The sequence below is a fragment of the Lepisma saccharinum genome, chromosome 19 (assembly GCF_977018435.1).
Source record: "Lepisma saccharinum chromosome 19, izLepSacc3.1, whole genome shotgun sequence".
In the NCBI taxonomy this organism is placed as follows: Eukaryota; Metazoa; Arthropoda; class Insecta; order Zygentoma; family Lepismatidae; genus Lepisma; species Lepisma saccharinum.
In genome coordinates, this window is record NC_139247.1 from 28,314,815 (window position 1) to 28,329,826 (window position 15,012).

The following is a 15,012-nucleotide window of genomic DNA, read 5'->3' on the forward strand; positions in this document are numbered from 1 at the left end:
GATCCATGAGTATTACCGTGCAAATTGTCCATGACTATTTTCATTAATTTTTCTCTTACATCCTATGCGCTTTTAAACGATGGATATTTATGTATACTGGTACAGAAGTTATCAACGGCTTGTTTCGAGTTTTCTTTTAATTCTTGAGGCTCTTATTGGGCCAAATAAAGTGCGCGAACATGGTGATGGACAATTTGCACAGTAATACTCATGGATCCCACTGTACCTGAACTCAGCAACTTTGGATAGAAATAGCAAACATACGCGGTGTGAGCCAAAAAAAATAAAGAAGAAGAAGAATGTGTTATTTGAATTGAGTTTTGCAAGAACCATTGAAAAAATGTCAAAAAATCTATAGGAGAATTTTGGAGCAAAGATTCAACTTGCGGAATACCTCAATTATATGTTGATGCTACATTATCAGTGTACAGGATGCCGGTAAGTGATATTCGTTATGGCTTAAATTCAATGTAGATAATGTCAATGCTTCAAAATGTAGACACAGCTTTAAACGAATGTAATTATATTTACGTAAATAAGTATGCATCTAAGATTCTGATGTGCTAGGTTGATTTGATACGGCTTTTTTAATGTACAAAACCAATTTTTGTGTGCACTTGTTTTAAATTTTATTTCGAACGAAATCATTCTCAATATCTGCAAAGCGAACATTTTAAATTTCCTACATGATTATTAGTTGCCGATTAGCAGCAGCGCGAAGCTATGATGTGTTCACTTAGCTACATGCACAGCTATATTGACAAAATATTATGAAAATTATTTGTAGCTGGGATTAAAACTGTTATTTTCAAGAAGCTTTTGCGTTGTGCCGTGAATGTATACCATGACTGTACTTCTAATTGATTATTTTAGTACAGTTGACACTTTCATAAAAAGAGATAGAAGCGAAATGTGCAATGTTCAGTGTTTATTAGTCAAGCTTTAAACCTAATCCAAAGTACTAATTTTATGAAGAAGTTAAGTGAGTCATGGAAAAAAGTTAGATATTCGTACATAAAATTGTATGTTGGGAACTCCGTAATAACTTAACTGTTATCGTTATTGTTTGAAATCCACAAGTCCTGGGATTTGTTTTTCATGTACTATATTAGGGTGAAATGGGGGTTGAGCACATAAAAATGAAACTGACATAGCCTACATAAAGTCGATTTCGGCATATTGAGTTATTCGTAATATAAATCACCTTAGGCAAGTTCATACAATATTTTTTGCTGTCACTTAAATACATCTCGTACATTAACTAGTTTTAGTACTTTCTTAATGTATATTTAGCTTTCATTGTTAGTACCAAGTGGCTTTTGAATTGAGGACTAAAAGTTGTAAACGTTGTGAGTACCAAAAGCGCAAGTGTTGGGAAATCGCATCGTTCCGCACATCAGCCTGTAGGAACGTGCACACTATAGTGACTTCTTTACAAGCCCTTTGAACAACTTAGAGGGCTACCAGCCACATTTCACATTTACCACATTATAAAGCATGGCACATTTCACAGTTTAACGTGGAAAACGGTGTTTGAATTATTGTCGCACTTACAGTGTTTACCAATTTTAGTCTTCAATTGTCTTTCTTGGTATTTCTTCCCTAAACAGAAGATCGTTCGCGCAAAGCATATTAAATTATTTTTGGTGATTCTTTAAAACTACATATCTTTTATTGCTAAATCACGAATATTGCAAACAGATGTATGTGCCATGTCAGGGCCTGGGCCTCACTCCGGTATTAGTTTTGGGGCACTTTGAAGTTGGTATGTAACAAAGCAGCGAAATGCTTTAATGAATATTAAGTGTTGTACAACAGTTTAACATCACAACAGATGTGTACAGGTAATAAAGAAAAGATATCTCCACGATGACATAGTGGTAACGTCGTTGCCTTGTAATCAAGGGGTCCCGGGTTCGATAGCCGGTGGAGGTACATTGCACAGTGGTTCAGATCCCAGTCCAGTTCCGATTAGCCTATCTGTACATAAAGTGGACTTAAAAACAGCAATTCAATCATACAGTTCAATTTAATTAAGATAAGATAGCCTATAGTTGGTTACAAATTGATTGAGTTGGTGTTTTCAGTCCACTTTATGCACAGTAAGGCTAAAGTTGGTTGCAAATGTTTGACCCCCTTCCTTTAAACTTTCCTAGAAAATTCAGAAGATGTATCAGAATTTTAAAAAATATTAACAACGTGCTGCTCAAGGAAACAGAAACACAATGCATAAAATTATTCTTGTTCGCCCTGCGCGCATCTCGAAATACAAAATATCAACCACGACGAGATGTTCGATGATTTGGAGAAACTGACGAAAGTACTACAAACTCAAAAAAGGGCTTCGGGATCGAGCCCAGAATCCTCGACAGAACCATAGTTGGTGTGTGTGTGTAGTATTGTGGGGGGTAGGGAGCGAAAATATAAATTTGTGTCTGATGTTTTATAATTGCTTTAAAACAATTGCGAAGATGATAACAAAAGCACGTTGGTTATTTGCAAGAACAATATTAAATATGATGGAAATATCATAAGCCTGTTTTTTTCCAATAGGCCTATTTGATTTGGATTTGATTGATTTGTTGTTTTAAGTCCAATTTATACACAGTAAGGCTAATCGGGACTGGACCTACAGTTTAAAGTGGGATCCGAACCACTATGTGACTCCACCGGGAATCGAACCCGGGACCCCTTGATTACAAGGCAACGACAAGGCCTATTTGAGATTGATTGCTTGATATTAAGTTATTTTACGTCGCTTTTCTGCCACTTTTGTCTAATCGCGACAATAAGAATGAGTGCTGATGGTATGCAATTTTTGAAGCGACACTCACAAAGAACAATCGTCCCGAGACCGGGATTCGAACCCGGGACACCTGGCATCATGGCGTACTGTGGTAACCACTCCACCACGCAGGTCCGCTCCAAGGCCTATTAACTGAAATTGATTTATTTTGGGAATTTCGCACACACCGCATAGTGCTACAAGTACAGACTTTCACAAGTAAGTTTTGTTTTCTTTCGTAAAACAATACAGAATATTTTACAAACATACTCTTATCGCAATTGTGCGCAAGGGGTGGGGGATGATCATAACCCATCTTTGGCCCAGTAAAAAGAATATCAAAGCTAGGAAAAGATAGCAAAAAAATGGCTGGCTACTAAAAAAGTGTATATGTTCTAGTGGTCGCGGTGGCTCAGTCGGTAACGCGTCTGACTACCATGCTAAAGGTGCCGGGTTCGATCCCCGGCCGGTTCAAATCCGGGAACTTTTCTAACGTTGGAAGAGTCCCCGACGCCTACCCAGCGTCGAATGACATGGGTACCTGGGGGAAACCCTGGGGAGTAAAGGCGGTCAGGGGCGTGATGTATATGCACAGGAAGGATAATCGGGACTGGGGACCTGCAGTTTAAAGTGGGATACGAACAACTCGTACCTCAACCTTACATCAAACCAGGGACACCTTTATTAGAAGGCGGCGATGTTACCACTATGCTATCCATCAAAGAAAGGAAACCAAAAAATGTCCCACAACTTGTCAAGGCAAGGACTGTTCCATTTGGAACAAAGAAAGGGAGGAGAAGGGGTGTTCCATTTTCTGATAGGGGAGGAAGTGTGATAATTTACACTGACATTTCTTAATATTTTGAAAATTATTTTCTCGAAAATGGGACGAGGCCCCAAAGTATTTTCATTTGCGTGTTTTACTATATATATTCAGCTACAAGATGGCATACTTGATTTATTTTTAGCGTGATATCTGTTTTGAGATAAGTCTAATTCTAAAGTTGCGTATTTCGTAATTTTTCAGTAATCAAAGGGTTATATCTGCTAACAGCATCAATATCCAAGTAATGTGCTATTTCAGGTAGCTTGTCCTAATAGTGTGCGTCAATACCCAGTACCCAGTAAACAAATCTTTGGTGTACTGTTGCTTAGCGAAGATATTAAGGGCCGAAACATAAATAGCACAATGAACCATACGAAATGTTTCTCTCTATGTTTTCCAGCAGGCAGTGGCAAGCGCCGTCGTGTCCCCACTGGTGCGCCTATGATCATATATACATTTGAGACTTAATGTAAATTAAACTTATTTTTATGATTAATTCCTTATACTTCCTTTGCTTCCTCTGAAAAGTTGGAAAAAATTAAATATATCATTATGTCAGGGAACCGACTAGATAGAAACAGGAAGACAATTTTTACTAAATCTATATGTATGCAAACTGACAATAACTTTAATTTAATAGGGTGCCAATAATTTCACAGGGCACTCCGACGTTAATGCTTTTCTATTCTTATCTATTTTGCTTTTTTGGTACCCAATTTTCCTTAGCGTCCCGGCAATCGCCCCGCGTGGACCCCCCTCCTTTTACAACTCTCTTTCTAATATATAATTTCTTTTACAAACGTAAGAACTCTTAGAGCCACACAAATGGTCACATACAGTATGTAACATTCTTATTCGTACACACGGATTTTCAAAGAAAATGCTGTAATATCTGAAAGGAAATACACTCCTTTGAAATTGTTTCTTTACAATTCAATAACTAATATCATGAGGAACATAAAATCTTACCAAAATTCTGTATAACCAATGACAATAATAAATTAAATTAAATTGAAGGAGAAACATGCCATTTTTTGTACAACTTTTCAATTCGTACACTTAATAATATAAAAGAAAAAAGTATATTCAGAGCAAATTGAATGACAGTTCTAATACTTTGATGCGTATCCTTTGGCTTTAATTACTGCTTGACACCTGTTCTTCATATAATTAACCAGTTTCCGACATGTTTCAGAGCTTATGTTATTCCACTCGGCTTGCACAACAGTTTTCAACTCTTGTTTGGACTTGACGCCTGCTTTATGGACTCGCCTCTTCAAAATTGTCCATATATGCTCAATGGAATTTAAGTCTGCACTTTAAACTGGTGTTTGTAGTAGTTTGGGCACTTTCCATATTAGCCAATTCATGTTAACTCGCGCCTTATGCTTACTGTCATTGTCATGTTGGAATCTCTAGATAAGCTGTATGTCCATTTTTTGGGCACTCTTCTTTACATTGTTCTTCAATATGTCCAAATAGACATATGCATCCATGATACCATCAATAAACTGGATGGTACCAACACCTTTCGACGACATACAGCCCCAAATCATTAATTACCCACCACCGTGTTTAACTGTTGGAACTGTGTTAATGTGATCATTGTCTTTATTTGATTTTCTCCAGACCCTATTTTTTCCATCTGACCCGTATATATTAATCTTGGACTCGTCTGACCATATGACACTATCCCAGAATTCCTGGTCCTTGTGGATGTGCTCTCTCGCGAATGAAAGTCTATTCCTGCGATTCACATTATTTACATATGGCCTCTTTCGTGGCACTTTCGGACAGTTTGATCGGACATCATCTTGCCAGCAACATTTCTACTAACGGTCGTAACTGAGGAACACTTAGTCGGGGGTTTTCTCGCACTCTTTTTAAAATAAAGCGTTCATCACTTTTATTCAACCGTCTCTCTTTTGGTTTTCTCGGAACATTATGTTGAACCTTCCTCTCTAAATTTGTTTACTATGTATTGAAATGTGGAGTGTGATTTATTGACTGTTTGTCCAATTTTTCTTAACGAATAACCTCTAATGGCCAAATTTATAATAACACCCTTCAGATCGGAACTAAGTTCCTTCACCTTGCCCATTTCGAACACGCTGATACGATCGTAGATAGACGATAGGCCTACAACAATACCTACGCCAGCATTTCGCTTGACGGAGAGCGCGCCTGCATGTTCAAACTTGTTACGAAGTTGCAAACTGCACGAAATCGCCCGAATAGCTGTGGCGCTGTATGCGAGGAAGATTGAAACTCTTGCCTGTACGAATAACAATGTTGCATGAAACAGCGTGTTTTTCTCTTTTCACACGAATTATATGCTCTGTTTATACACTTTGAACATAAATTTTTATTGACATTTGTTGGTGAAACCTTCATTAACATTAATTTCCAGGTACATATGAAAATGACTATATTTACTAGTAGATATGACGTTTTTTCCAGGGAAATTCTATGTGTACGAATAACAATGTTACATACTGTACATCAACTATAGACGTGAATGAATCACTTAGGTTTTCATGAAATGCTTGCCATTTTATATCGAATACTCGGTCAGTATTTTTTATATTGGTTCTTATGAATATCCGTTGGAAGAAATTATACCTACATATGTATAAGCCGCGCATCAGGCTAAGTTTGCAGCAGGTTTTATGTATCCATCCGCGCGAGAACTGAGCTCAGAATCTTCCGTGCCAGTCTTGCCTCGACCGCCGAGCTCCTTACATCGCAGACACTGAGAAAATCCACAGTATTGCCAACCGCACAACACATCAAAACCCGCATGCATGTCAAGCGGAATGTATTTTTGTTTCTTTTTTACTCCTGAAACATAACATTTTAGAAGTACTTTCGGCGCATAAATTATTTTAAAAATGTGTCATTACTTAATATAAATGCGAAATATCTTTGAAACATGAGAGCATGAGCATGGACGTCCGCAGGATTTTTTTCAAGGAAGGGGCAAGGAAGGTATTTTTTTTTTCTGGGGTGGGCAAACAAGTCACATCTTCCCCAAAAGTGTAGTTCCCTAAAAAAAATTGCTTAAATTTGAATTTATGGTGTTAATGCAATAATTAACACACATTATTGTGGCTAAAATGAAATTATATGTGTGAAATACATAATTTTTGGTTGACTTTAATTTTCCAGCGGGGCGGAGGCCCCTCTTGTCCCCCTTCCGGATGCCCATGAGCATGTGTGTATATTTCGAGCGCGTATAAATAAAAAAATAACACAGATATAAGTAAACAACGATAGACTCTCTTGAATTTAATGACAAATTATTGTTTTTGGTTTGTAAAAAAATACATTTATGAAAAATTGGTTACTGTAAGACACATGCACTTCAAGTTATACCAACAAAAAAAGCATGATTTGTTATTGGTGACAATCAGGTGCATTGTCTGCTGCTATTACTCTGGTTTCAATTCATGAATCACTTCACTATAAACCAGGATTCAAATTTTGGTCTGTCCATTTCTTGCTAATCATCATTCCCTTTCTTTGCACGGAACAGTAAATATGCGCCTTCAACAAAGACTTCATTGCCGTCAGTGGGTGAAACAATAAGCCTCCCCCTTCCCCTCTCCCTTTCTCGTCGGTTTCTTCAGCCCTGGCGGTGGTTTTGCAAGGTGGTATATAAAAGAAAATTGAATGTATGCCCCCGCCCCTCACCGAGTTAAAGCACGTCTGGTCCAAATAATAAAACATGTTTCTTCTCACGGGGATATATTTTAATACCACGGACATTCTTTTGTCGTCAAACAACAAACAATCGTTTCCTCTTCCTAAACTCAAACCGCAAATCATTCAACACCCGGGGCAGTTCGTGCGCACATTGACGGCAAATCACCTCACGCCCTGTTTTACTTTGATCATGTTTCCGTAAGGAGGATTATGCATTTTAAACAACTTGCTTGATTTGAAGAGGTTTTCCCTTCGGATGAAACCCACAATAACACACGCTGAACAGGAGACCTCGATTCAGCCATTCTCGCCGCTGTATAGCACGATTATTAATCACAATAAACAAAGGGTTAAAATAGTGGGATGTGCAACACTGGTATCTCGGATTCCAAGCGCTCTGCAACGTATTCAGGCTTGCTCCACTCGCACTTGGGCTTCAGTGATTTCTCAGCGCAATACAAACTCCAGTTGGCGAATCTGCAGATCCAAGTTCGTCTGCACAGTGATTGCAACCGATCAAGTACATACCTGTTAATGGATGTATTATTTTGTCTGTATTTTACAAATTAAATAACTGTTTTCTTTCAAGTATGCAGTTGTGTCGGAATAGAACCCGTCTCAGTGGAACTATATTCTGCGTGCACGTTTGGATCTACATATGCGAGAACCTGCTGCAAAGTTAACCTGTGTTATTTAAACACATTACATTACAGAAAACAAGCAGAATACGAGCGAAGCGAGCAAGAAAATTCTTAGATCCAATTTTTACAATTGAAAACAATATTGATTTAATAGGGCGCAAATAATTTCACTGGACGCCATGGCATTCTCTCTTTTACAGCTTTTTTCTCTAGATCATTCGACGCCCATGGCCGACTCCCACCGCCCCTAGCTACAGCTCTGAACTTGACGAAAACGAGAAATGCAGATAATGCAAGCGAAGCAAACAAGAAAATTTTACAAAATGTATTTTTATTGCCCTCCTAGAATTGACATCCGTCAAAGGTTGGGGGGAGGGGGCAATGACCCCCTGCGCTCCCCTGTGGTTGCCACTGTATAATGCAGCATATTTAAGCAATATATGTTTACTTTAGGTACTTTAGGCTCACTGCCATTGTTAGTCAACCTTATTCTGCACAGTTTGTCTGCTCGATTAACCTTGTATTAATGCGAATACTACGCCCTCCCCCCTACATTCAAACCAATTCTAAAGGCATAAGAGGTGGTGTTTCATTTCAACCCTATCGCCTCGATCACCCACAGGTAGGTAGAAAAACTATACATAATAACCAAAATTAAAAATCAATAACAAGTCAATCAAACGATACGACCCCCCCCCACTTTTGTGTGAAAATATATAGAATTGGTATAAAATTTACCCCCCCCCCTAAATATTCCCATGACGCAGGTGGGATGAAGGCTGCCGGAGCATGGTGCTGATCACATCACCTGCAAAATAGTTCGAGATCGAGAATCTTTGGGGCCCACCACACCACTACGTGTGCCTTCATGGCACGGGGGAATTTACATTACCTTTACCTATGGAACTCGCCCAGGATGATGATGAAGCGCGAGAATACATGTTGTTAAATTCCACTGAGTCTATGTTTTCGTTGAAAAGTAAGTTTATAGATATTCCAACACATTTATCACTTCTAGGTGATTCACAAAGCACTTCTTCAACATTATTTAATGATGTGGATGTAGACTCAGCATCATTTCATAGTTCACAAGGGGATGTGAAATCAGTAACGGGAAGAACGTTTGCAATAAGGTCGGCACACTGCGACGAAGCAAGGAATTTTCACAATTTTTGGCGAGAGTCAATGCGCGACTTTTTGCAAAAAAATAATGCAAAATTGAACTTTGCGGCCGCTTAGATTGTGTTTGGAATGTTGTGTTTTTCATCATGCTGCATGGGAATAATAATTCAAATTATTATTATTATTATTATTACTGTCGCAGATCTTTGACTGTGATTAATTAGCCATTTTTAATTTTTTTCTACAGCATTTTCCATAATATTTCAAAAGCTCAAGGGGGGAGTTTAAACCCGGTAACCCCCCCCGCTTGCGTACGCCACTGGTACCACAAACGTTCTTATGCCCCTGAAGGTAAATAAGTGAAAAGTTACTACGAAAAGTTGGACGGTGTTCTTCGAAAGTACCCTGTAGTTTCTCTGTTGGATCGACTAGCAGAATATATGAAAAAGTTAGAGCAGCGTTTACAGAGGGCGAACTAGTACCATTGGATTGATTTGTTGTTTTATGTCCACTTTATGCACAGTAAGGCTAATCGGGACTGGACCTACAGTTTAAAGTGGGATCCGAACCACTTGTGCCTCCACCGGGTATCGAACCCAGGACCCCTTGATTACAAGGCGGCGACGATACCACTGCCCAATCGGGGAGGCCCGCTAGCTAGTACCAGAGAGTGATAGGGAAGCGTTGGTTCCCAGTGTTTGGAAGTAACTAGTTACAAGTAACTAAGTTACAAGTAACAGTTACTTTTTTGAGAAAATTTAACTGTAACTAGTTACTTTTAAAAGTGAGTAACTGTAACTGTAACTGAGTTACTTTTTTACGATAGAAGTAACGTTTTAACAGTTACTTCTACACAGGGGAGCCGACTTGTCAAAATTATTGCGGGGCCTCTGATCACTGAAATAAATTAATAAATGACTCACTCTCTCCCTTTTTTAAGTTTTGTTCGAAATCTCATAAAAGCCCATGAATTCCTAAAAAAATATCAACATTTTTATTCACAGTTCGAAGCAGAATATTAATTGTCTACGGATGGATATGTCACAAGTTTCGTCAAACATAAGAGCAAAATATTCCCTACTTTTAATATCTGCTACCACGGAGCGCAAAACAGATCTCCCTAATATATCAACGATCTCGTTCTGAATGTCATGTGAGAGCCATTTGTAGCCCGAACGTTCCATCCACTACCCTAGTTCATGCACATCGTCTTTTGAAACTCTTTTTAGTAAATATTTTAACAATACTCATAATTACATAGTAATAACCTAATACGTTATGTGTTTTGTTGTCTCTGGTCATAGCCCCCGCCAAACTTGATGCTTTAGCGGTCTCAGCCTCCCAAAGTTAATGGTCGAGAACATTTCCAATGTGTATATAAAGTTAAGTTCATGTGGCACAATTCAGAGTAAACTTTACAAGAGAAGCAAAATAATACATTAGATCCTCTTAAGCAAAATTATTTGGGGGGCTCTGTCCCCACATCGTTAACATTGGGGGGCTCGAGCCCCCCCCCCAATCCCCATGGAGTCGGCGCCTATGCTTCTACAGTTACTTTGGGACACTTAAATTGCTATGTAAGTGTTATAAATTATTGGCGATTTAGGACTCAAAGTGAGCTGGAATTTATTATTTATTTATTTATTTCGTCTTCTTTTACATGGCGAAGTTAAGGCTGTGGAGCCTTTTTTCCAATTGACCATGTTTACAAAAAAAATTGAATAATTTTGAATTAATAATAATTGAAAAATGGAATTTAGTTTCTGCTCTGAAATAAAACCCCTTCTTTGATACATTAATTCTTGCAAACAATAGATGAAGAGGAAAAGAGAAAGTAGTTGTAGTAAATTTGTCTCCTGGAGGTTGTCAGTCTGTAAGCCAGGAAATTCAAGGTTTATAGTAGGTTTCATCTTTCTTTTGCATAGGCGTAGTTTTGCCCGTCCGCTTGGGAGGACTAGCTGGGGCAAACTTTATTAACTCTTTTATCCATTACAAAAATCATCACAGGCATTCTCCTTGGGAGACAGGTGATACCCAAATCATCTTATCCAAAAGAAATGGAATTGTTAAATGGAATAAATACGCTATTATAGATGTTTGTAAATTTATTAAAGAACACATTTCTTCTTTAGAATAAAGAAGGTATAATTTTAATATATGATAATGTTAATGGGTAATCAATCCTTCATTCATGCTGCAAGGCATTTAAAAGTACAATCTACATACGCAATGGAATAGTAAAAATTTTAATTTCCTTAATTTCTACACAACGAAACTTCGCATTTTCCTAATTTTGGAATTGCGCTAGCAATTGCGCATATGAATGGAAAACAATCCAATTGTTTCCACGTGATTTCGTTCAACTCAGTTCCTGATAATTTAAAAGTGAAAATATTTCCAGTTAGAATTCACTTATTTACGAATATTCAGAATTTCTGGACATTTTGAAAAAAGTAATATATTTTGGTAAGTTTAAGATTTAAATGAGAACCCATTTTCTTGAAATAACAGATACGACAGATCTCACCATTATTATTGATACAACAGTGAATTACAACAGTCAAGTGTCAAACTAACGAATCAGGAAGACCCTAGCCATAATTCTTGCTTGTTTATGTAATCCTCTCAGAGAGAACTGAAGTGGTAAGTTGAAACAAAATTACATTTTCACCTTCATTGATAACGCACAATTATATTTTCAATGAGAGTACAGAAAACAGAAAATTGACATACGTAAAAATTGAGAAGATGTGAATAACGGGGGACACTACTGCATAGGGTATTCCTTAAAAAAAAAAAAAAAAAGTCGTTGGGTGTCTGACTACCATGCGAGAGACCCCGGGTTCGATCCTTGGTGGGGGAGAATCGCGATTTTTCCCATTTGTTGAAGCGGCTCCAGCGCCCACCCAGATCCGTATACAGTGGGCATCTGGAGGAAATTCTGGAGGGGGGGCGTAAAGGATGCCAGGGACGTGGTGCTAATCACATCAGCCCCACCTTCGACCATGATCAAAAAAGTGTGGGGCTCTAACTCCACACCCCCTATACGCCATCATGGCGTCGCGCAAAGAGAGCACTTATTTTGTAATAAATATACTGTAAATATACGAAGACTTATATTATGTACCAGTAACATAAGTAAAAGATATGTTAGTCCTCAGAAAATATGTTATTATAATTAATGATCGATTTCTGTAATTTGGTTGCAAGAGAATTTTCAACAGAAGGTAACTATAAAAGTAACTTGCAGTTACTTTTGAAGTACATGTAACTGTAACTGAGTTACTTTTTAAAACGAGTAACTGTAACTGTTACTTTTTTTAAGCGAGTAACTGTAACTATAACTAGTTACCTTTTTGAAAGTAACTTTCCGAACACTGTTGGTTCCTTTGATGTTCCTGTCCCTCGCGTGGCGGGCAACGTGACTGGTTGGCCGGATTTTGAGTGACAGCGCGTCTAGCAGAAAGAGGTTTCCCCAATGTTTGGCGCGTTTACCGTTGAAAGTTGTTGGCAAGTGGGATGAACGCACAAAACGTTACGTCCACTACCGGATCTAGGGTTGCCAGACATTCCTCTTTTATCTTTAACTTCGCTGCTTCTAATTGAAGTAATATCCAACATTAAACCATCTCGTTTGTGAACTTAATCCGTTTTGTTATACCTCCCGTGAAGCATTGTTGAAACAACACGGAAGTCGATTTACTTGGTTCTCTTCCAACCGCGGCAAACATACGAGTCAGAGTCAGCAAAGTCGTTTTCACGTTCAGAAGACACAATGGCCTCTTATGGACAATGCTTTTCTTATGGGAAATACGAGCGCGCTGTTGTGAAATTTCTCGATTTACAAATTTAGCTTACGTAAAATCGGTACCTGCAGTTTTGCAGCAAAATTTGGTAGAGAATACGATGGTGAGCACAAAAAAGTGGTAACTTGTTTACATATTTTTAGATAAATTAAAAACGCAAATTTTCTGTGAAAACAAAATTTTTACATTGTTTTCATTCCTAACGTTGAAACATGCCGTAAAATTGAAGCATTCATTATGAAAAAAATTAACACTGTTTTTTAATTGTCATAGGTGATGGTGGGACTCAGAATTTATCAATACTTTAAAGCATATTCGCATTAAAAAATATTCAAATAAAGTATGTGGAGATTTTTTATATTCGTGCAGTAGAAAATGTCGTCGCTGGCAATTTTTTGTTCTGTAATTCCAAGTAAAAACTTCCAGCGACAAAGTTGTGAAGAAAATAATGAAATTATTTTTATAACCACTCAAAGGTTCCCAGAAATATTACTTCCATGCATTTGGAGTTTCTTTTTAACCCGAACCGGGCGCGAAGTAAGGGGACGTTGTCTGGCCATCTTGAGCCGACTCACCGCAGCATTCCGGCTAATTACCACCAAGTTTTCGAGTTGTTATTTTATTTTCATTCAGTAAAAATATTAACTTCATTCAGTTTGTTATAACAGAATTGCAATTACTTTAATTTAATAACTGACAATTATTTCCAATGCTGCTGTTATGAGCAACATTAGTGCTGTCGCAAATACATGTTGTTTTTGTTTACATTACTGTCGACATTAATACTGAAATGAAGATCACCTTTCAGTTTCCAACGTACACATAAATTCATAGACAATAATGAGTTATATATATATATATATATATATATATATATATATATATATAACACATTACCATATCTCAATGTTATTCTATGAAATAATTACAGAGAAAGGCGAATGAATATTAAATGTGCCTGTGTATTAAAGTAAATCTAATGGGAAAATGACATGCTAATGAACTGTAATGTTCACAGTATAATATTAATATTAATAATTACATATAATTATCATTTTATATAAAATATGTAACACCTACATTGTGAAGGAAGCTCATCATTTCCCGGCGACATGAGCTAGCGCTGTATTGGCAACACTGTACGGTTTCTCCATAAGCGCCGTTGTGTCTTCTGAACGTGAAAACGACTCTAGTACTTTGGTTTAGTTTAAAGTCGGTAATTTGCAGGCACGTAGCCAGAGGGAGGGTTCGGGGGGTGGGCTGAAGCCCCGCTCCAAATCCCTATTTTAAATAGTGTGTAGTGGTAATTCATTTTACATCCTAAGCATGTACTATACTGAGAAATTCGAACCTGCCCAATGGCGCCGTGGTAGCGTCGTGACCTTGTAATGAAGGGTTCCCTGGTTCGATACCTCGTGGAAGCACATGGTGGTTCGGATTCCACTTTAAACTGTAGGTACAGTCCCGATTAGCCTTACTGTGCATAAAGTGGACTTAAAACACCAACTCAATTAATCAATATACTGAGGAATTCATATTCAGGGGTTCTATCCCCCACTTTTTCGGCTTGAGATGGAGGCTGCTGATCAAGGATGAGCTCCCGCCGAAATAAAATTCTGGCTGCGAGGATGACTACCTGAGTGGGTACCCGAGGGCAACGCTACGGTGCAAAGACGACTGGAGCGTGGTACTAATCGAATCATCTCCAGCATGACGCCCAGTATATGTCGAGTCCTACATGCATTGTCGTTTACATAAGTATTTGTATTACGGTCACTAAAAAATATCTTCCTAAATTTGATATGTAAAGCAAGCCTAGTCAAGCGTCGTATTTGTGTAAGAGTACTCTCGTATGCACGTGTGAACTGCAGAGCGAGCAGCGCTACTGTAGTTGTCAGTGTGCGATTTCCCTCCCACAAGAAAGCAGAAGAAAAAAATTCCATCCCTGCCAGGGATGTTTTTATCCCCGCCAGAGAGAATGGAATTGAAAGCATATACGTAGTGTGCCATTTCTTAACAATGGAACAATCACCACGGAAAAATTATTCGGAAAAACAGTTATTTAACCTTTAAAGCAATGCATCCTGCTTCGCGTCTGAAGTTTTCTGTCCATTGAAAATGAAATAC

General features: G+C 38.1%; 1 protein-coding gene across 1 annotated transcript in view; it reads left to right on the top strand.

Moving 5' to 3' along the window:
- The first annotated feature begins 302 nt into the window (after window positions 1–302).
- LOC146002971 (inactive phospholipid phosphatase 7) overlaps window positions 303–15,012 on the top strand; it is a 58,200-nt gene continuing 43,490 nt past the window's right edge. The window contains exon 1 of the mRNA XM_083141127.1: window positions 303–438. Coding sequence (XP_082997253.1) covers window positions 433–438 — 6 coding nt within the window. The 5' untranslated portion in view covers window positions 303–432. The remainder of the gene's footprint in view (window positions 439–15,012) is intronic.